General features: G+C 61.8%; 1 protein-coding gene across 1 annotated transcript; it reads left to right on the forward strand.

Moving 5' to 3' along the window:
* Window positions 1–381: 381 nt before the first annotated feature.
* Window positions 382–8,880, forward strand: TLE5 (TLE family member 5, transcriptional modulator). The gene is made up of 7 exons (XM_080804502.1): window positions 382–611; window positions 1,694–1,791; window positions 4,327–4,390; window positions 5,673–5,717; window positions 6,193–6,255; window positions 7,552–7,626; window positions 7,725–8,880. Exons 1-7 carry the CDS (start codon window positions 585–587, stop codon window positions 7,944–7,946), a joined length of 594 nt encoding a protein of 197 aa, XP_080660628.1. The 5' UTR covers window positions 382–584; the 3' UTR covers window positions 7,947–8,880.
* Window positions 8,881–19,898: the final 11,018 nt, after the last annotated feature.

Here is a 19,898-nt window from a genome sequence, read left to right on the forward strand (position 1 = left end):
GGCGGCCGGGCCCTTTCTCTGCCGGATGGGGAAACCGAGGCCCGGCGGCGGCCCGGGCCCGCCCCGCCGGGAGGGGCCGCGGCCCCGGGGCGGGGCGCGCCGTGCCCAAGGTCACCGCGCGGGCCGGCGGGGGAGGCGGGCTGGGTGGGGATCCGCAGGCCTCCCCGGGCGCGCGCCCCCCTCGGCGGCGCGCACGGGGCCCGGGAAGCAGCAGCAGCGGCGGCGGCGGCGGCGGCGGCGGCAGCAGGTGGAGCCGGAGCCTCCGCGCAGCCGAGGCCGCGGCCACTGCCGGCGTCGCCGCCATTAGACAATAGGAGCGGCGGCCGGGCGTGCGGGGAGGCGGGCGGCGGGGAGGGGCGGGGAGGGGCGCCGGGCGCGCAGGAAGCGGGGCCCGGGGCGCGCCGGGGCCGGGCGCGCGGGGAGGGGGCGCAGGAAGCGGGCGAGGCCGGGCGCGGGAGGCGGCGGCGGCGGCCCCGGGAGCTGCCGATCGGCGCCGGGACAAAGGCGCGGCCGCCCGGCGCCCCGAGCCTCCCGAGCCGGGGCGCACAGCCGGGGCGCAGCCCGCGCCCCCCGCCGCGACTGACATGATGTTTCCACAAAGCAGGCATTCGGTAAGCGGGGCCCGCCGGCCCGGCGCCCCCACCCCCCACCCCCAGATCCGGGCCCGGCATCCCCCTTAGGTCCGCGCCTGGCACCCCCAGTTCTCGTGCGGGCCATTCCTCCCCGCCCCCCGCCCGGGTCCGGGCCCCGCGCACCTCCCCCAGGTCGGCGCCTGGCACCCCAGTTCCCAGCCGGGCCATTCCCCCCCCCCCCACCCGCCGGCTTCCTACTCGGCGCCTCCCCCAACTCCTGGGCCGGGTCCCCTCCAGCTCCCGGCCCAGCGCTACTCCCCCGCCCCCACCACCCGGGCTCTCCCCCACCCTCGCCCCGTAGGTCCCGGTCCCTCTCCCAGCTCGCGACCCGGATTCGCCCCCTAGTTCCCAGGCCCGGTCCTCTCCAGCTCCGGGCCCGGATTCCCCCTCCCCCAGCCCCTGGGGCACGCTTACCCCCCCCCCCAGCCCAGCCAGGCCGGGCCTCGGGCGGCCTTGGCCTCGGGCCTGGGGCACCCGGGGAGCCCCACCGGGCACCTCGAGCACCGCAGCTGGTTTTGGGGCCTGGGAGTGGGGGGAGATCCGAGGCGCACCCCTCCCGGAAGAGCGCGGCCGGGAAGAAGGGTGCTGGGAATCTGGGGTGGAGGGCGCCCCCGGGTAATTGGGGGCGCTGGGAGAGGATCCTTCCCCAAGGCGACTTTGCAGGGAGGCCTTGCGCCCCCACCAACTTGGGGAGGGGGACTCTAGGACGCCTTCCCCCCTTCGCAGAGGCAGTTGGGGTTCTCGGATGTGCACCCCCCCGCGCTTTGGAGGGGCGGTAGAGGGCGCACGCTGCCCCCCACCAAGGGCGGACCTTAAAACGCACCCCCACAGCCTGGGGGTGGCGGGGAACGAGGCGGCTCCGGGCGCACCCACCCCCTCGCCTTCCCCCGGGAGAGGCGGGGGCAGGAAGCGAGGGCGGGGGCCGCGCCAGGGGCTGTAAACACGGGCCCGGGAAGTGGGGCGAGAGGGGGGGCCGCGCTGCAGCTGCGCCGACTGGCCGCTGCCTTGGGGGTCGCCCCGCCTCGCCTGGCCCTGACCGGGGCCGCTCCCCCGCCCCGCAGGGCTCGTCTCACCTACCCCAGCAACTCAAATTCACCACCTCGGACTCCTGCGACCGCATCAAAGACGAGTTTCAGCTGCTGCAGGCCCAGTACCACAGGTGAGCAGGGACCCAGAGAGCCCGCAGGGGGGAGGGTGGACGCCCCCCCCCCCCAGGCCGGGAGGGAAGGTTGTGGCCACAGCTACATACTCATATTTGAAAAAAATGTAGGTAGAGAGCGTCCTATTACGTGGTAGGCCCTGTCGTGAGCACGTTCTATTATTAAACTCACATAGACGTCAAGACAGCCCATTTCACAGGTAAGAACACTGAGGCACAAGAAGTGACAATTATTTGCCCAGAGACTCAGCTATCTGTGTGGTTTCAGAGTTCCTCTCCCCAGCCCCACCCCAACCCCCTCTTGGTTAAAAGACCTCCCAAGAAGTTGGGGAATGGAAGGGCCTTCCACGCGTCCCACCCCCAAAAGAAAACACTCTGTAGCCTGTTAAAATCGTTCTGCTTAGTTTTGGAGAAGGAGTTCCTGGCGTCCTAACAGATTCTCAAAGGCAGTTCTTCCTCCAGAATTTAAGGTTCTAGCATTGTAAAGGGCTTGCCAAGTGCCCGAGCTAAGGGGAAAGACCTGGTATTATTTTCATCTCACGGTTAAAGAAATTTAAGCCCAGAGAGGTTAGAGATTTTCTGGGGCCGCACGGCAGAGAAGTGGCAGACTCAGGTTTGCAGCCAATCTCTGGGTTGGAGAATGCAGATTCTCAAGGTTCTGTTACAGAGTCGGGGGGTTGTGCCTGGGAATCAGAAGGGAGTCCTTGGTCACGGTCACAAATCCCCACCAGGCCTTGGGCCCTCTCGGGACCTGTTTGCCAACACCAGAGTGTCCCAAGAAGGATCCTGGGTTTTCTCCCGAGAAGAAAAGGAAATAACAAGATACAGATTTATAGATAAATTTTCAAAAATCTCACCTTTTGGGGGGGTACTGGCTGTGCTCCCCACACGCTAAATACTGAACCGACATGCTCTTGTTCAGTCTTCCTCGTTGTCCTTAGTGTGCACGTTCTTCAGACAGGGAAACTGAGGCACAGGCAGTTGAAAGGCAGGCCCCATGAACTTTGTTCTGGTCCCCTGGTCGGTTAGGGACTTGGTTTGGCAAACTTGGCTCTTCTGAGCCCCTCCAGGGGATCCTTCCCTCCCAACCTGGCCCAGGCTCATCTCAGTGAGCACTGGCGCTGGCCCAGTCCCATAGCTCCGGGTCAGAGTGCTGTCATGTGCTGGGTGACTTTGGGGAAGCCAGACACCCTCTCTGAACTTTGGGGTCTCCATCCACTGGGCCTGGGTTTCTCTCTGTACAGTGAGGGGTCCTGCCACATTGGGGGCACACCCAAGATTTGCCAGACCCTCAAGAAGAGCCAGGATTTCAGAGTTTGGGCTGAAATTGCCTGGTTGGGTTTGGTTTTTTTTTTGCTGATGGTGTCAACAAATAGCGTTTTTTAAAGAAAATGAGAGAAAACAAACTCATGGTAGGGGGTCCAGAGCAACGCGAACTATGGCTCATCTCTGACTCTGGGCGTACAAGTCACAGCTTGGTGGAGTGAAGCACCAAGCCCCTAGGAGGACTCTAAGACCAAGCATTTATTGGGTGCTTACTGTATACCAGGCATTGTTCTAGAAGATTTTTTTTTTTTCCTTAAGATTTTTTTATTTGACAGAAAGAGAGAGAACACAAGCAGGGGGGAGTGGGGCTTCCTGGGGGAGAAGCAGGCTTCCTGCTGAGCAGGGAGCCCAACTTGGGGCTTGATCCCAGTACCCTGGAATCATGACCTGAGCCAGAGGCAGAGGCTTAACAACTGATCTGCCCAGTCATCCCCAGATTTTCTTGTCTTAATCCATTTCTTTCTCACCACCCCACCCTGGGAGGTTGGTACTTGGTGATGCAGAGACCAAGGCCCAGAGAGGTAGAGGGGTTTGCTTAGAGCCACACAGCATCAAGGGGTCCGGGCTGACCTTTGAATCCAGTGCACCTGGCTTGAGTCCGTGCTGTCAGCTTTCTAGGTCTTTCTCTGCCCTTCTCCTTGGGGACAGGGGTGGGTAGGCTTTGAGAAATGGCCTAAGCTCATCCCTGCCTGAGAGAGGCCTGCGGTTCCCACCAGTGGGAACTTTTACCCCCTAGCGCAATCAAGGCTTACGAGACAGACCAGACCCCCCTGGAGATTCCTTGGTGAATCCGACCCAGAGCCCTGCCAGCCAGCCTGCCACCCCCCACCCTCTCCCCACTTCTGTGGTTTCCGTTCCTTCCTCCCTGGCTGGATAGTTTTCCCCAGGGATTGGGACTGGCCTCGGAAGCCAGCTTTCTGGCTGTGTGACCTTGAGCTAGTTACTCAGCCTCTCTGGGCATCCATTGCATCATCGGGAAATGAGGGTGACACCAATATTACTGATCTCATCGAGTCTCCGGACAGGGAAGAGTTTTCTTTGAGTCCCTGGCTGACCCGGAGTCTGCCTGTTCGCTCCGATTTCTGTTATTAAGAAGCCTGAGTCGCGCCGCCCAGCCCGCCCCGCCGCACCGCCAAAGCTCTGTGCCTCCCCCCCACCCCCCGCCCCGCACAACGGGCCCCTGGTCCCTCTCCCCTTGTTCTTTTTCAGCCTCAAGCTGGAATGTGACAAGCTGGCCAGCGAGAAGTCAGAGATGCAGCGTCATTATGTGATGGTAAGCTGGGCTCCCGTGGGGAGGGGAGGGGAGACCCCTGACCCTCCTCCAACCCTGGCAGCTGCCTGAACCCTGGCCACCTCCTGTGGGATGGACAAGGATTCGGGGTCTGCTCTCCATTCAGCTGGGCCCCTGGGGCCTGGCCGAGGCCGCCTCGCTGGCCTGGCCGCCGGCCCAGGCAGTGGCCCAGGTGCCAAACCACCGGGTTGCAGCCCAGGCCTGCCAGGTCCCCCGGCTGTCCTTGGCAGCAGAGGAGGCAGCCGCTGTGTAAGCCAAAGCCAGGAACTGACTGGGGGAGCGGCCGGATCCGTCCCTGCCCCCACAGTTCGGGCATCCCAGCCCTTAACCCCTCCTTGCCCGAGCTTCAGAAGGAGGACTCCTGCGGGCGGGGCAGGGGGGGGGCCATCGGGCAGAAAGCTGACATCCTTTGAGGTTGGAGGGAGGGAAGGGGGGACACCCGCATTCTTTGCTTGACATCTGAGACCCTGCCTGTGAGCATTAGCAGAATCCCTTGCTGGGATTTCTACCCACCAGGTCGCAGTTCCTACAGCAAAAAGCCCCTGCCTCAGTCCAGCCCAGAGCCCAGCTCTCCCAGGCTACAGGGGAGGCAGAGCCAGACGCTGACCCTCCTAGCTCTGGAGGGCCGGGGCTGGGACAGAGAGAGCAACCCAGGATGGGGGTGTTTGGCAGGGGGGCACACTGCCCGGAAGGCTGCATGGAGGATGGGGCATTGTGGCTAGGGTCTTGAAGAATGAGTAGGAGCTTGCTGGGCAGAGGAGGAGAAACCATAGAGAGTCCTGGGAATGAACTTGGCTTCCCCTGCCCCACCCCAAGGGATGATGGGGAGCCACGAGGGGCTTTAGAGGAGGGGAGGAGGCAGGGTCAGATCTGGGGCGTGAGGAGGGGGGCTGCTGACCCCAGAGCCAGACCCCGCAGGCTTCATTTATCCTGGTTATTTATATCCAGGAAGGCAAACTTCCCCAGAGTCTGGGGCCACCCGCAGACAAGACACATAAAGATAAAAGATTAGGAGTCCTGGAATGTATGTGTGTTGGAGAGGGAGCTGGATAGTTATTCCAGAAACCAGGGGAGCCAGGCCTGGCTGGGCCCCCAAAGCTCCCCACATGCGGCCCCGCCAGGTGCCCGAGCTCCTGCTCCAACTGTGGGGGCCTCCCACTTGCCCTCCTGCTCCCACCACCCGGGCATGTGTGTCTCTGTCCCTGTCACACACCCCAGTCCTCGCCCACCCCCATTTCTCTTTCTCTGTCTCTCCACCACACAGTACTATGAGATGTCCTACGGCTTGAACATTGAGATGCACAAGCAGGTACGCCCTCCCCGCCCCCGCTTGTGCAACCCCAGACAGGTGGGCCGGGCCCCTTGGCTGTACCCCAAGTCCAATCAGGCCTCCACACCTGATCCTGTGACCTTCCCAGCCCCTCCCCCTGTTCCTTCTCGGGCCTCCCTGGGAGGTTTCTCCCTGAGGTGGGGGGCCAAGACCTCCTACCCACTTCCTCCCCTTTCTGGCTGGGGTGGGGCATGCCAGCCCCCAGATTGCTCCTCTCCCTCCGGCCTTACTTTGCCCCGCCCCCCACCCACAAGCCTACCTCTTAGCTGTGGGGCTGAGAGCTGGCCTCCGATCCCACCTTGGCTGCTGACCCAGTGCCCGTGGGCTCCGGGTGTTGGTCTGACCCTGGGCTGAGTTGGCCTCCTCGGAGGGAGCACCTCACAGGCCTCCTGGGGCGGGTCTGTACCTTCCCCGGCTACGGCCCTGGGCTGAGGCGTGTGTGTGTGTGTTACAGGCTGAAATCGTCAAGAGGCTAAATGGGATTTGTGCCCAGGTCCTACCCTACCTTTCCCAAGAGGTGAGTGGCGCCCTGGGGCTGCCGGGAGGAGGAGGTAGTTGGACCATGAACTTGCCCCAGGGCCTGTCTCCCCCCCCCCACGGCCCCCCCAGCAGCTTCTGGATGCCCAGGGCACACACCTCCACTCTGTGGACCTTCCAGACACAAAAGAATCCCCAGGTTGGGGAAACCCCAGGGGTTCAGGGCACTGGAGGGAGGGGGCCTCACTCTGCTGCGGAGTTCCCAGCCTGAGTGAGTCATTTCACGGGTAAAAATGTCAGATATGCCCAAGACAGTACTGAGATTTTTTTCCCCCTTCTGGGTTCTGCCTTTTACCCTCCCGGGGTTTGCCTGCCAGGCCCTGTGAGCCGCCTTAGGCCAGAAACCAGAGGCCGGGTGTGTGGGGAGGGCGCCCAGCTCGTGTCTGCAGATAAGTGCAGGTGCAACACAGACCGCGGGGACACGTGCGCCCTGGGGAGCAACGCGCCAAGCTTTGCTTTTGTTTTTTGGGATTTTGAGACTTGGTGTGAGGTCCATTGCACATTCCCTGCTCTGCCATTCCTGCCCTCCGCCGGGTTTCCTGTCTATCATTCATCATTTCCTTTTTAATCCCTGACTTTATCTTGGGGTCCTTGCAGGTGACCTGCATGCCCAGAAGGACACTATGAAAACCCTAGAGAAGGGGGTTCTTGGGGCCCTGAAGACCCAGACTTGTGCTTTCCTTTCATTTCCTTTTCCTTTCAAGGCGAAAAGGGAGATTGGCAGAGTCTGGCATCTGAGGGCAGGAGAGATGGACTCATAGGGAGGGCTGGGGTGTGGGCGGCAGATTGCCCCAGGAGGGACTGTCCTGAACCTAGACTCTTAGCCCTGCAGATTGCCCTGGGAGGGACTGCCCTGAACCTAGACTCTTACCCCTGTACTGCCAGAATCCACTGGGCCTTCCCTAGCTGTAGTAGGAGAGGAGCTTGGATTAGCAAATCTCAGCACAGTCTGTAAGCTCTTAGGATCAAGACTTCTCTGTACAGTTGGCCAGGTTGTGCACTGTACATTTACTTCTTTGCACTTGGCATCGAATGGGTCATGGTCCAGGATTTCCCTCAGACTCACAGAATGGCGTTTTTTTAAGTGTCTGTCACCAGTCTCTCTGGGTCTTCTGAGAATCTGGCTTGGTGAACAGAAGTGGCTGGAGGGAGGGGTTTTCTGGTGGGATGGGAAGCCCCAGTGCAGGGTGCCTTCCCCTGGGCTCTGTGCCTCAAACCCTCACAGAGATCAGGGCATATACTCCTGGCTCCTCTCTTTACCCCATCCCCCCTCCAGCACCAGCAGCAGGTCTTGGGAGCCATCGAGAGGGCTAAGCAGGTCACCGCTCCTGAGCTGAACTCCATCATCCGGGTATGTCTGGGTCTTGGGTCTTGGGTCTTGGGTCTTGGGTCTTGGGTCTTGGGTGGGCGGCCCAGGCAGCTCATGCTTCCCTCCCGTCTGCCCTGCAGCAGCAGCTCCAAGCCCATCAGCTGTCCCAGCTTCAGGCTCTGGCCTTGCCCCTGACCCCACTGCCCGTGGGGCTGCAGCCGCCCTCGCTGCCCGCGGTCAGCGCCGGCACCGGCCTCCTCTCGCTGTCCGCGCTGGGCTCCCAGGCCCACCTCTCCAAGGAAGACAAGAATGGGCACGATGGCGACACCCACCAGGAGGATGACGGCGAGAAGTCGGATTAGCGGGCGGCGGGGACAGGGAGGGTGGGGGGACAGAGGGGAGACAGACGTGGAGAGAGAGGAATGTTTAGCGCAAGACACAGTGTAGCTCGGGATCGGCCGAACTTGGTAGTATTTATGGTAGCCGCCTGCTGGGGTCCTAGCCCTGCCCGTGCGCCACCCCTAGCTTCGCTCACACCCCCAGCTCCCGGCCTCCCCCCCCCTCCTTTCTCCTCTGGGTCCTGCCTCATCCTCCTCCCCTGCAGCCTGAGTGGGCGAATGCCCGCTCGTTCCACACAGGAGCAAGCCGAGGCCTGGAGGCACAAACGGGAGGCCAGGTCAGAAGACAGCAGAGCCTCAAGCCCAGCACCCCTGCACAGCCCTGTTCCACAAACGTGCACCTGACCGCAGGGCCGCCGGGCCCCTCAGGGCACACGCCCCCCAGCCTCCCACCCTGGCACTGCATGCAAACACCACTGCTAGCTGCCCCTCCCCGCCCCGCAGCCCACGCCCCTCCCCACTCGCTCACCTCCTCCGCTAGTTCCAGAGCCCACGCCCACCAGTCCTCTCCCAGGGAGGGGGCGGAGACAGTGAGCCTAGCCAGGAGCAGGGGTAGGGGTGGGGGTGGCGGGCGGGCGGGCGTCCCAGAATTCCCTTTCTCCTCTCCCCGAATAAAGATGAGGGTACTCAAGTTGTCTTGCTTTTTATTTTATTTTTTCTCCCTTTTTCCAGTATACTAGCTTGTCTTTTAAGAAAAGGGATATTAAAAAAAAAGAAAAAAAGACAGAAAAATGTTTAAAAAAAAAAAACAAGCAACACCCACACCTGTGTCTGTATATAGCCTCTTAGACTGTCAGCTTTTGTTGTGTTCAGTCGTTTGATCGCTGCAGAGAGAAGGGAGAATGCTGTATCGAGGGTGGGCTTAGCTGTGCCTTTCAAATAAAGATGTGAGAAGGTTGGTTTGCCTTGTTCCTGCCTCTGTGTTGCGGGCTGCCGCCGCGGTGCCCCCTTCCCAGGGGAGGAGGGGGCTTCCCTCATGCCTGAGCTCCCTCCTCCTCACAGGATGGGATGGTGAGATCCTCCCCGCCCCCCGCGGGAGTCCGGCTTGCCAGCGTGGTCTGTTTCCCCAACTTGATGCACAGACCAGAGAGGGTCTCCTGGAGGCTCCAGGTCACACAGCCAGGCCCAGGTGCACGCAGCTGAGCAGAGCTGGTCTCTGATCACCAGGCCAGAGGGCTCCCAAGTGGCCTTCTCTTTCCTTAGAAGATTTTAACACTGCAGAATCCATCCAGATCTGAGAACACAGACACCCACCCCACCCCCAGCTGAACCTGACCCTTGAGGACCTCTTGATGGTCTCCCTGCCACAGCCCAGCTGGGCCACCTGGGGGAGCCAGAAGGAAAGGAGAGTCCCCCAGTGAGCCCGGCACAGGGCCAAGATGCCTCAGGCTGCCCACCAGGATATGGGACAAGGCTGAGGATGAGGCGGGGCCCATCAGCATGGGATTCCTCACCCTCAAGGACCCGGGCACCGGGGGGACTTCTGTTAAAGTCGAGAAATTCTCATCTGCCCCCCCACCCAATCTAGTGGCTTCTCAAGGTGGACCCAGGGCACAGGAGTGCTTCCCTCTGGGGAAATGGCTCACAGGGGAAGAGGAGGGGGGAGCATGACTGGGTGGGTCCCACCAGCCTCCCACTGGGTCCCCCCCCCACCTCCACGGCAACTGTAGCCCTAAAAAGGCCCGTGTGATGGGGTCCCTCTCTGCCTAGCCGTTATCCTTGGGCCAAAAGCCAGAACTCACCCAGGACACTCCGGGAGTAAAAACTCACAATGCCAACCATCACACCCTCTTGGAAGGCTGTCTGGCACCCAGCGCTTCCCCTCCCGGATCCAGCCCGCAGAGCCGCCATGCCACTCCTCCACAAAGGCGTGGGACAAGGGTGCTCAGAGCCGCTGTCCTTCCTCCCCGCTTCCCCCCAGCGGAAACCACCCACCGCCCATCAACAGCAGAATGGCTGAGCTGTAACACAATCAGGCCTGGAAAACACTACGCGGCCACGAAAAAGAGGGAGGCACCGCTCTGCTCAACACCCGGGGCTCGCCCTCGTGCCCACGGCTCGCTGACCCGAAGAAGCCGGGGACGAAAGCGTACCTGCTGAGTGATTCCATTTATATAAGGAACAAAATCAAGCCCAAGATCAAGCCCTATAGGGTCAGGTGTCATGGGGTCACCCTTGGAGAGGGAGGGGGAGGGGCAGAAGGGGCTTCACACAGGGCTGCGCATGTTGGGTTTCCTAACTCGGGGGCCGGTGAGTGCGTTCAGTTTTTAATCATCCGGTTGTTCACTTGCAGTGTGCGCCCTCTTTGGTGTGTTACATTTCACAATTTAAAAATCCTACAAAGTGGATTTGGGGGTGTCCATGGCGGGGTCCTGCTTCTCACCCCTCCAGTGACTCCAGACTGAAACATCTTGCTGTTCCTTGCTTGGAGGACTTTGCATATACTGTTCCCTCTGTCTGGAACAGTGTTCTCTCTCTCTCTCTCTCTCTCTCTCTCTCTCTCTCTTCCCTCCTTCCCAGGGTAGTAAGCTTCCAAGACTTCCAGATGTCACTTTCCTCAACTCCTCCCCAGACCCTACCCCAAAGCAGGGGTCCGTGATCCCTCCACCCAGGTCCCGTACGTCACATGATGGTTGCGGGCACGGGGCCTCCAAACTCGATTTTATTTTTTTTTTAAAAGACTTTATTTATTTATTTGACAGACAGAGATCACAAGCAGGCAGAGAGGCAGGCAGAGAGAGAGAGTGGGAAGCAGGCTCCCCGAGGAGCAGAGAGCCCGATGCAGGCCCATGCGGGCCGATGCGGGGCCCATGCGGGCCAGATGCAGGGCTCCATCCCAGGATCCTGGGATCGTGACCTGAGCCCAAGGAAGATGCCCAATGACTGAGCCATTCAGGCGCCCCTCCAGCCTCGATTAAAATTCTGGCTCTTGACCTCTCCGAATCTTGGATTCCCGATCTGTAAAATGGGTATGATCTCAGAACAAACCATTGTTATGAAGACCAAATTCTTTAAGCCATGGAAATGCTTCTAGCACATTCATTCATTCATTCATTGGGACCGCCTCTGAGCCCCAGGGACGCAGAAGGTGGAAATTCCTACCCTCTGGCTGGAATAGACAGATACTAGGAAAATCCAGAATGTGTCAGCCCTCGTGTTGATAGACAGCAAGGCAGAGAAGGGATGGGGAGTGTTGGCTGCATTTTTTTTTTTTTTGAATTTGCTCATAGAAGCAACTCAATAAATGTTAGCAAATTTATTGAGGGCAGACCTGAGTTTGTACCCGTCTCAGACCCTAACTAGTGATTTGAGGCAAGTGAAGTCACTTGTCTGATCTGTTTCTGGGAAATTGTTCCCGGGAATTAGCAGGAAGCGAGCGAGGGCTCACAAGCTGTCAGCTGATGTTATTACTGATGTTGCTGGGAGAGGAAGGGCGCCGTGGGTGGGGGGTGGGGGGGGTCACAAAGCCGACACCCCTAAACCAGGGTGAGGGGGCGCCCCGCCCAGCCGCGAAGGGTGTGTGACCTGAGGGGACTTCCTCTGGGCCTCGGAGCCCCTCCCCCCAATCCCGCCTGCAGCGCCGGGCTGGCTCCCCCGAGGGTCCGGGAGCCCCCGGTGGGGCCTGGGGACCACAAGGTCCCGGGGGCGCGCGATCGCGGCCGCGGAGCCGGGGCGGGCGGAGGCGCTGCCTCCGGAGCCCCCTCCCCGCCGCGGCCTCCCGCGCTCAACGACCGCGCCGCCGGCGACCTCGGCTAATTGATCCGCTAATGGGCCCCGCGCCGCGGCCGCGCCTAATGAGGCGGGAGGAGGGGGCGGAGGGGGCGGTGGGGAGAGCGCAGGGAGGGGGTTTGGGAGAGCAGTGCGGGGAGGAGGAGGGGGCGGCGGGAGAGAATGCAGGGGGAGTGGGGAGAGGAGGGAGGGGTGGGGGGCTAGGCGGGGAGGAGGGGAGAGGGAGGAGGAGGACAAGGGAGGGGGTGAAGGGGTGGGGGGAGGAGAGAATGGAGGGGTGGTGGAGGCTGGGCGGAGGGGAGGGGAGAAGAGGAGGGGGAGAGAATGGAGGGAAGGGACGGGAGGGGGTTCGGGGAAGAAGCAAGAGGGGGGAAGGAGATAAGAGGGGGCCGCGAGGAGGGTGAGGACGGGGAGGAGGGGAGGTGGAGCGCGGGAGAGACGGTGGGGGGGACCGAGGGGGAGGGGCCGAGACACTGGAGGAGGGGCCCAGGGAGGAGAGGGAGGAGGGGCGAAGCCCCCAGCTCTTTGGGCACAGGACCCGAGGAGAGGGGAGCGGTGGGGGTGGGATGAGCCCCCGCTTTCTGACTACCTCAACCCCACTCTGGCACCATCCCTTCAGGGGGTCCCTGCTGCTCAAAAGCTCTGCCCGGCTCCTTCCACTCCCCTTTGGAGAGTCTTTCTAGCAGGGGGACTGTGCGCCTCAGGGGTGTGAGCCCCCCCATTTCCTGTCCATACAATGGTCCTAACATCCTCAGTGTCCCACAGTCCCCAGTGGTCTGAACCCCGGCCCCATACACTCCTCGGCATGTCCCTAGACCCCTAGGTCTGAGAGCGCCCCAGCCCCAGGGAGCCAGTCCTCTTCCTCCTCCTCCTTCTCCTTCTGGTTTGGGCTGGAACTCCCCGCATGACGCCCGAAATGGCCACAGTCCAGGCTGGCCAGGGACCCCTGCTGCCTTCCTCCTTCCTGCGTTCTCCCGGGGTTGGCAGCTTGGACACGGTCTTGAGGGAGAAGCAGAAAGGAACCCGGAGGCCACCGATGGTGCGGTCTGGACCTGGAGATGACGTCACTCTGCCCATTTTGCAGACAACAAAACTGCGGCAAATTGCCAAGGCCACAAAACAGGGCAGAGCCAAGGCAGGTTCCCTTGCCGCTGCCGAAGGCGCTCCTGACCCTACTGAGAAGCAACCAGAAATAGTCAGGAAGGCCAGGCGCGTCCTAAGGGTCACAGAAATCATCAACAGCTGTGCTTTGAACCTCTGTTCCCGCACCGGCCTTGGCTAAGGGTTTGGAGTAGTCTCTGTTAATTCCTTTATTATTTTTTCGGACATTTATGTATTTATTGTTATTCAAATCTACGCCCAATGTGGGGCTTGAACCCACCACCCCAGAGATCAAGAGTCACATGCTCTTCTGACAGAGCCAGCCAGGCGCCCCATCCCTCAATTACTCCTTGAAAATAGCTGTGAAGGGAGGACCGTTTTACAGATAAACTGAGGCTCGAGGCAGGTAGTGACTTGCCCAAGAGCACACCACCAGGAACCTGGGTCCGATGTAGGGAGGCCCGAACGGGACAGGGTCCAGGATCTTGGCCATTCAAGAGAAAGAGGAAGCTTCTAGAGCCAGTGCTTGAGGGGAGGGCGTCAAGGCCGGGGGTGGCAGGCAGGTGAGGGTACAGCAGGCGGGGCAGGGCTGAGGAGAGTGTAAGAGGTAGACAGGGGCGCTCCTTGAGGAACTGCCCCCCCTTTGTGGAGGGCTTCATCCCAACCATTCTTGGCCTCTTTCCTGTGCCTGGGGGTGACCAAGCCTGATAGGACCTCAGGGCCTGTCCCTCTGCCTGGAACACACTGTTCCCAGTGCCGGACACTCATTGCCATGACCACCACCAGCACACCCTGCTGCCGCTCTACCTCCCCAGCATCAAGGGCTGCACACGACTTAAGTCAACAGATAGTCCCTTGTCCCCCCCCCCCCCCAGTTCCATGACAAAAGGGATTTGGTCTGATTTGGTCATTAGGGGAAATCTCCAGGCTTAGCACCCACCCCCGCACGCAGTGGGTGTTCAGTGAGGATTTAGGGAGCAAGAGACAAGATGGCAGAGGAACCGGCCCCTGGGAGCCACGGCAGGTGTTGGAGGGGAAGAGGGGCACACCCAGGGACACGGAGGGGCCTGGAGGGGAGACCGAGGCAGGGGTTGAGGAGGAGGCCTTGTGCATTTAGCTGCTTTCTGACAGCAGGAGCTCCAGGAGAGCCCACGCACCCAGCCTGCCCGCCAGGGACCCTCCTCCCGCCCCCCCTCCCGCCAGAATCCCTCCCAGTATCTTCGCCCTTTGGTGTGTCTCCGCCCTTGGCTCTGGGTGTCCCAGAGTCTCTGTCTCCCCGTCTCTCTCTCTCTCTCACCCGCCCCGCCTCCCCCGCCGTCCTTCGAGGTCTTTCCAGATCTCTCTCTCCTCCTGTCTCTCCCTCCTACTCTCCCCGTGTGCCCCCGGCTCTGTGCCCCCTCCCCGCCATCCCCGCCGGGAAGCCGCCCCCTGCCCTCGATTCCCCCCCACCCCCCGCCTCTCCGCTCAGGCCTCTCCCACCCACCCCTGCCCCTGGGCCAAGGAGCTGGGCGCCAGCCAGACCTGGAAGCCCGCCCCTCCCCCGCCCTTGACCCTCCGCCCCCCTCCCACCCCTTCTCCCCCGCCCGCCCGCCCGTCCGCCCCTTCCTTCTCCGCCCCCTTCACCCTTCCCCTCCCTCCCCCTCCTCCCCCTCCTCCCCCTCCTCCCCCTCCTCCCCCTCCTCCCCTTCCTCCCCCTCCTCCCCCTCCTCCCCCTCCTCCCCCTCCTCCCCCTCCTCCCCTTGTCCCCAGCGCTGCCTCTTCCCCGCACCCCACTCTCTCCTCCTCTCCTCCCTCCCCGCCTCCCGATCCGGGCCCCGGGGAGGGGCGGGGCCCGCGCTCCCTCTGCCCTGCCGGGCCTGACTGGGCCTGTCGGGTAAGGAGAGGACGCGGCCCGCCACGTTCCCGGTGGGTTTCCCGGCCTCGGCGGCGGGCCGCCAGCTACTAGTTCTGGCCAATGCGAGCGGCGGGGAAGGGGATGGCCTCCGGGCCCCCGAACAGCAGCCGCTGTGAGCGCACCCCAAGCACCGGTGCTGTGTGACCTTGGGCAGGTCCTTAAGCGTCTCTGGGCTCGGCTGCCTCTACTCTACTGGCTCTCAAGCCAGACCGACTGGCCACCGGCCTTTATTGGAGGCCTACTGTGTACCAGGCCCTGTGGTGGCTGCCCAGGGACCCGGGACAGAGGTCCTCTTGACCCTCATGGAACCCACAGCGTCTAGGGAAGACAGATAACAAACCTGCAAATAAGAAAATTTCAAAGAGTCAAATACTACAAAGAAAAATCCAGCAGGGGCAGGAGACAAGAGAATGACAGGGGCCTCTCTCCGTGGAGCTGAGACCCAGATGACAGGAGCCTGCCCGGGAAGACGTAGAGGGAGGGAGGGAGGGGCTTCCGGCAGGGAGGAGGGTGAGGGCAAGAGCCCAGAGGCAGCTGGCAGGTTTGCATCCCCTACTTTGCAGGCCTGTTGTGAGCGTCAGACACTAGGTCAAGGGAATAACCCGGGCGGCCCAGCGATCATGGCCTCAGGAGGCGGTGCAGTTAGCCCCTTTGCAAGATGAGAAGACTGAGGCCCATGAACGGTCTCACAGCAGACCAGCGACCAGAAACGCAAGATCCAAAATGCCCACACAGCCTGCTCCACACACACACATCTGCGCAAGGCCTACTGGGGACTGGGCGGATCTGGGGTCCAGCCAGGAGCCCCCCGAGAGTAGGGAAGGAGGCAGGGCTCACGGGCACGCAGGCGCCGGGCGAGGTGGGGCCGTGGAGAGGGCGAGGCCAGGACTTGGGATGGATTTGAACCCAGGCCTTCGAGGAAAGTGTGACCTCGGGTGGCCATGGGTCCCTGCAGGCTAGGTTAGCCGTGGAGCCCCTCCCTAGGCTTGCCTCTTCGTCCTCCCCACAAATACCGAGCGGGGCAGGCCCTGTGCTGGGCCTGGGCCAACCATGAAATCGGCAGTAAGGGTTCGGAGGGGGACGAGGCTTTACCGAAGGAAATCAAATGAGAGAGGCTGACCAAGTAGGAAGGTTGAGGGCTGCTGTAAGGCCAGCCAGACCAGGCCTCACTAGGGCGCGATGTTCGAGCCAGGGCTGGAAGGGGGCAAGAGTCGGCCATGGTCCAGGCCGAGGAAACAGTCCATACTAAGGTCCTGGGGCAAGACCCTGCCTGGTGTGTTAGAGGAACAGCCGAGAGGCCGGAGGGGCTGGAGGGGAGGGAGGGAGGAGATGAGGGCGGGCAGTGGACTGTGGCCCGATCATGCAGACCGAGTGGGGAGTTCGGGTTTTATTCTGAGGATGACTGGGAGCTCTAGAAGATTCTTGAGCAGAGGAAGGATGGGATATTTATTTTGAAATAAAGAAATATAAATGTGTGTGTGTGTGTGTGTATTTACTTTTTTAAGTAAATCTGTATGCCCAACATGGGGCTTGAACTCAGGACCCCGAGATTAAGAAGTCACACACTCTGCTCTACTGACTGAGCCATTTCAGTGAGTGGTCAGAGTTGTGGGAGGAAGGGAGAGTGCGGTGCAGAGTCCCCCTGTGAGGTGTGAAGCTAGGGTGGGAGAGAGGGCCTTTGGGCCATAATGGCCGGACAGTGGGACAGTGGCTACCCCCCATGGAGCGTTTACGAGGAGTCTTTAAATACTTGCTCAGCCTTCACTTCCTGGAAGATTCTGTCGTCCACCCGTTCTGCCCAGTAGGGGCCACGGTGGATTCCTGCAACCCCTTCTTTTCTCTCCGGAGAGCCACCCTTGCCAAGGTAGGAGAAAGGCCTCTCAGGTCATGGACATGTCCACCTCCATCAACTTCACAGCCGGGCCAGAGGTCCCCCCTACAAGGCGAGGAGGAGTCAGGGCCCAGGACTCCTCCCTCCCAGGGGAGGAATTAAGGTTGCCCCAGCTATCCTCAGAGTCTCCTTTGGGTTAGGGAGGTGTAAATACACCAGTCAAAGGAGGCAACTCCTACGCGCTCTACAGAACCCCAGCCTCAACACCTCCACTGGCCATCTAGGAAGCCTTCCCAACCTCCCAAGCAGGGACCTCACTTCTGCTCCGTCTCTGCCCCTGCCAACAGTCCCGGCCCCTCCCGCCACCTCAGCCCTGACTACAGGGGGCGGAGAGGGTGCTGCCTGGTCTCCCCTGCTTTTCCAAACTTGGGGAACCCCTCCTTGAATCCCCAGCATGGCCTAGCCTGGCTGGGCACGCAGGGGACAGCCGAGAGCAAGGGTTTCGGGAACAAGGCTTGTCCAAGCATCTCCCTACACGGGTGAGTAAACTGAGGCCCAGAGAGAAGCCCCCAAGAGTCTTAAGGTCACGGTGGGGGGCGCTAGAAGCCCGGGGAGGGCTCCCCATGTTCCCAGGTGGAAGGAAACGTGTGTGACTCTTCTGACGGGGGCTCACCGCCAACCTTGGCAGGAACAGAGGCTCAGAGGTCACCTGAGAGCCCTGGCCAGCAGGAGGGGACAGGCCTGGCCGGTGGCCCAGCAGCTCGGCTGGGGCCGGGGGGGCCGGGGCGGGGGGAGCGGTAGGCAGAGGTTGGCGAAGTCGGAAGCCAAAGGCTTGGCCTCCCCGAGGGAGCCGCTTTCCCGGCCCGGGTCGGATCAATGGGCTGTAATTATACCGCGCCGGGCCCGGAGTCGGCGGGGAGGGAGCGGGAGCTGGCAGGCGAGAGGCGGCGGGCGGGGGAGCGCGGGCCCGGAGAGGGACCCACGTTACTTTGATTGACAGCCCCGGCGGGCGCAGCGCGGGAGCTTCTGGGGCTCGTAGTCTTTCCGAGAACCCCGCTCCCGCCTCCTCTCCCGTCCGCGCTCGGGGAAACTGAGCCACAGGAACCGGCACCTCCCTCCCTCCCGCCTACACGTCGGCTCGTCCCTCCCCCCTCCGACCCGGGGACGAAAACTGACGCGTGCTGGGGGCCTCCGGTCCCGGGTGCGAGTCTCCGCCCCTCCCGGGGGGTGGGATGTGTCCCGCGTGATTTAAGTCTGCCTCGGTTTACCTATCTGTGAAATGGGGCGAAGGGCGCCCGGTCGGCCCCGCCAGCGGGCCGAGCTTTCGCCAAGTAGCGTGTCGGACAAGGGGCTCTTGCATTTAAGAAAGGACCCGCCCGGTTCCGGGGGTGGCTCGCTCCTCGGGGTTTTCGGACACTCATCGGACTGGACACCCTCCCACCCCCCGCCAACAGGACTGAGCTCCGGCGTCCACGAGGCTCTCAGCGTCTCGGGGTTGGAGCGGGTGGGGGGGGGGGAGCACACTCTCCATACCGTGCTGGCCGCCGTCTGATTGGCCCAATCCATCCTAGCGCCTCCTGCCATTGGTTGCGAGTTTCTTGCTCTCCATTGGTCAGCGGCCTCCGTGATGTCACAGACCCATGTGGGAGCGCCGCGGGCGGATTGGCTGGCGCACCCAGCCAACCACCGCGGAGAAAGGAATTTCCACAGTAGCTGAGGCGGCGAGGCTGATTTAAGGTGGTCTGAGCAATCCGGGGTCCCAGCGCTGCTTCTCAGATTTTTCCTTTAAAAAAAAAACCCAAAAACCAAAAAAAAAACCCACATCATAAAAACCCAGCCAGGAACCTGGGCTGAGCCTTTCTGTACAGTGGGAGGAGAGAGATCAGAAGCTAAGTCCCTTCCCCCACGTTGCAGCTTCTTCCTGAATGGGGCAGGTGGGGAAACTGAGGCCGAGAGACGTGGGGCGCCAAGTCCTGGCGGGCAGTGGAGTTAGGTGGGCGAGGCCTGCCCGGGCTGTGACTCGCCCCGACGGGTTGTTCATCGCCTCCCGTCTGGCTGCGTGGGGCATTTCGGCGGGGTCTCTCTTCTCACGGCCTCCCTCAGCGGAGTCTCCCCAAATTCTCAAAGCTGCTCCCAAAGCCGGTGCTCAGAGCAAAGCGTGTCCTCCTTCCCGTCATCTCTCTCTCTCTCACACACACACAGAAACGATCTCGTGTGTGTGTGTGTGTGTGTGTGTGTGTGTGTGTGTGTGGTCTTGTGGCTTCTCAGGCAATCCACAAATCTGTATTTACTGCCCTCCCCCCGGGGGGGAATATGCCTGGTGGAAACATCTAAAGCCTGTTGGGTAAAGGTCCCCTCCTCCAGGAAGCCTTTCCTGGACTCACCAGGCAGTCCCTGCCCCCCTCCAGGCGCTCCCTCTGTCCTGGCGCTGACTGCACGGGTCCTGGGCCTGGGCCTGGGCCTGGGCCTGGGCGGGGAGTCCGCAACCCTGCCCCCACGCCCCCAACCTGGGGCTGGGCCCTGTTTGGGAGCCCAGCATCTTCCAGCATGAGGATGGGTTGGAGAGTAACTACCTGCCGGAGCAGCCTCGCTCCTTGTGCGGAGAGGGAGAGACTCCTGCAGGAGATGCCTGCCGGAGAGGCTTCGGGGCTGGGCCTTGAAGAAATGGCTTTTCTCCAGGCAGAGAGGAGCAGGAGGGAACTCCAGGAGGAGGTAACGCACAAGCAGAAGCCCAGAAGTGGGAGAGAACGCGGAGCAGGTGGTGTGACTCCTGCGGCGGGAGCAGGGGCAGTATGGGAGCAGGTGCAGGGAGGTGAGGCCAGGCCAGGCCAGGCGAGGCCAGGCCGGGTGGTGCAGGGCAACTGATGCTAGCCCGAGGGGCTGAGGGTTCGTCCCAAGGGCCATAGGGAGCCATGGGAAGGTTTTAGGTGGGGGAGGGCCAGACTCACAAAAGATGGCAAAAGTCAAAGCTGTGTGGATGGGGGGAGCTGGGTAGCTTGAGCTCAGAGGGGAGAGGGGGGAGAGCTGGCACGGGCCGGAGGGGGGAGGTGTGCGGATAGGAGCAGGAGTGCGGGGCGGGCGAAGAGGCCAGAACAGGCTAGGCTGAGGGAGGTCTTGGGGGAGCAGGACGGACGGGGTGAGGAACAGGTCTGGGAGAAGGTGCTCCATCTAGCGACCTGGGGGACATCCTGGGGAGGCATGGCGCTTGTGGAAAAGCTTTGGAATTAGGACTTCACAGACCCCCCCATCCCTCCGCACCCCACCGGAACCCGGACTTCCTGGCATTGTAGACCCGTGAAACTCTCGTTTCTTAGAAGTTCCCAGCAGGAGTGTGGCGGGTGATTTCTGGCTTTAGCTGGAT

Source organism: Martes martes, assembly GCF_963455335.1.
Source record: "Martes martes genome assembly, chromosome: 1".
In the NCBI taxonomy this organism is placed as follows: Eukaryota; Metazoa; Chordata; class Mammalia; order Carnivora; family Mustelidae; genus Martes; species Martes martes.

Excerpts from the sequence above, each read along its gene's own strand:
- TLE5 (XM_080804502.1), top strand. The coding sequence starts at position 585 with ATGATGTTTCCACAAAGCAGGCATTCG. Across the intron at positions 5,718-6,192 it reads ACATTGAGATGCACAAGCAG|GCTGAAATCGTCAAGAGGCT; the intron begins GTACGCCCTCCC and ends TGTGTGTTACAG. Across the intron at positions 7,627-7,724 it reads AGCTGAACTCCATCATCCGG|CAGCAGCTCCAAGCCCATCA; the intron begins GTATGTCTGGGT and ends TCTGCCCTGCAG.